At 60.0% G+C, this 1,921-nt stretch overlaps 1 protein-coding gene across 1 annotated transcript; it reads left to right on the top strand.

Annotated features, from left to right (window-relative positions):
- Nucleotides 1–53: 53 nt before the first annotated feature.
- Nucleotides 54–1,099, top strand: LOC104078579 (CD48 antigen-like; the record flags this gene model as incomplete). Its single annotated transcript, XM_009580260.1, has 4 exons — nt 54–288; nt 369–568; nt 618–723; nt 1,008–1,099. Coding segments are annotated over 4 exons (633 nt in total), but the record flags the coding sequence as incomplete, so codon positions are not given.
- Between the last annotated feature and the right edge of the window lie 822 nt (nt 1,100–1,921).

The following is a 1,921-nucleotide window of genomic DNA, read 5'->3' as shown; positions in this document are numbered from 1 at the left end:
TGGTTGGAGCCGTTCGTGGGGTGGCGTATCTCAGTCCCAGCCTGCAAAACCAGATCTCCTACCACCAAATCCACTGGCGGCGCAACAATTCCGTGAAGATCGCCAGCCGGGATGGTGGGGCGAATGTCCAGTACCCCAACAGCACCTACAAGGGACGCCTGAAACTCTTCCCCAACAACACCCTAAAAATCAGCTGCTTGCAGAAAAACGACAGCAGCGTGTACCAGGTGTACCTGGAGGACGAGGTGGGCAAGGAGCACATTGAAAACATCCTCTTGACGGTGTACGGTGAGCTGGGAGGACGGGAGGGTTGTCCCAGCGCCCCGCAGGGGGACAGGGGGGCTGTGACATCCCGCTGCCTCTTGCAGATCTGGTCCCGAAGCCCACTGTGAATGTCAAAGTGATCAGGGATGACCCGGCGCGGTGCGAAGCCACCCTGGGGTGCTCGGTGGGGCTCGAAGGGGTGACCTACGAGTGGATCCCCCCCAGCAAGCTCCCACCGGAGGGTGCGGGTGCCTCCGAGCAGCACGTCTCCTTCGACCCCTCGATAGAAACCTACATCTGCAAAGTCAGCAACCAGCAAGCTCCCACCGGAGGGTGTGGGTGCCTCCGAGCAGCACGTCTCCTTCGACCCCTCGATAGAAACCTACATCTGCAAAGTCAGCAACCCTGTCTCCTCCAACAACGCCTCACTGACCTACAGGCACCCCTGCTCCTGGACAGGTATGGCCCACGGCGCACGAGATGGCAGAACTCGGGGGGGATGGGCTACAAGGTGACCTTGGCTTTGGAGGGTCGCCGGAGCAGCGGCGGTGACCCTGAGGACAGCGGGTCCCTGCAAGGCTGGAGGTGGCCCATGGGTCAGGAGTGGTGGGTCCCTTTTCCTCCTGCACCGTGGGCTGGTGGGTGGCAGGAGCCCACCTGGGGAAGAAGGGGTCAGGGGGTCCCCTGCCAGGGCTGGGCAGCCCACAGCCCTCCCCACACCGCGGGTCTCCCTCTGCCTCCAGCTGAGTCCTCCGCTGCTGCATCCTGCACCACCACCAGCGTGCTGGTGGCCCTGGGACACTACCTCCTCCTCTTCCTCCTCACTCTGGCTTAAGGATGCTCTGTGGTTGACATCTCTCCTCGTCTCATCACCCCCCACCGTGGGACCAGTGCCTGGATGAGGTCCCCAAACTGGCTGGATGCAGAAAGATGTGGTTGCTCAAAGGAACCATCACAACCATTTGGCCTTGGGACAGGTTGCCCAGGGAAGTGGTGGAGTCCCCATCCCTGGAGGGATTTAAAAGCCATGTAGATGAGGCGCTGAGGGACATGGTTTAGTGGGCAATGGGGGGAGTTGGGTTGACGGTTGGACTCGATGATCTTAGAGGTCTTTTCCAACCTGAATGATTCTATGATTCTAACCAATGTCCGTGACACCAGCACCCACCTGGTCTCACCCACAGCCGCCTGCTTTCCGCCAGCCCAGGCTTTGGTCGCTCTACCGCTGCCTTCAGGGTGGCTCCGTGCCTCAGTTTCCCTCCTCAGCTTTTCTGCTTTGCTTTAATCAGAGGCCACATTCTCCAGATCTGAGCAAAACGGGGATGAAGTCTTTTGCAACGGTGTTTCGAGAACCCCGGCAATGTCAATTGGTAAATTCATGATTAACTGCTTGGAAATCCTCCTCTCCCCGGCCCTGAGATCTGTGGGGAGACCCAACCTGAGCCTTTCCCAGGGCTCCCCCTGGACTTGGGGGATCCTTGGCCACCGCCTGCTGCCAGCGCTGCCCTTTACGGCACCGATGAGCAATGTGACGGTGCAGGATGGTGCACGACGTGTTTAGCCTGAAACCGGTGACACCAGCACGGGTGCAGCCCAACCTCCAGCTCCGGAGCATCTCGAGGGGGCAGAGCTAAGGTGGCACCTTTGGCTTTCTCTG

This window comes from Fulmarus glacialis, unplaced genomic scaffold (genome assembly GCF_000690835.1).
Source record: "Fulmarus glacialis isolate BGI_N327 unplaced genomic scaffold, ASM69083v1 scaffold23776, whole genome shotgun sequence".
In the NCBI taxonomy this organism is placed as follows: Eukaryota; Metazoa; Chordata; class Aves; order Procellariiformes; family Procellariidae; genus Fulmarus; species Fulmarus glacialis.
The sequence above is the reverse complement of the archived record's forward strand: the minus strand, read 5'-3'. Positions and strand labels throughout refer to the sequence as shown.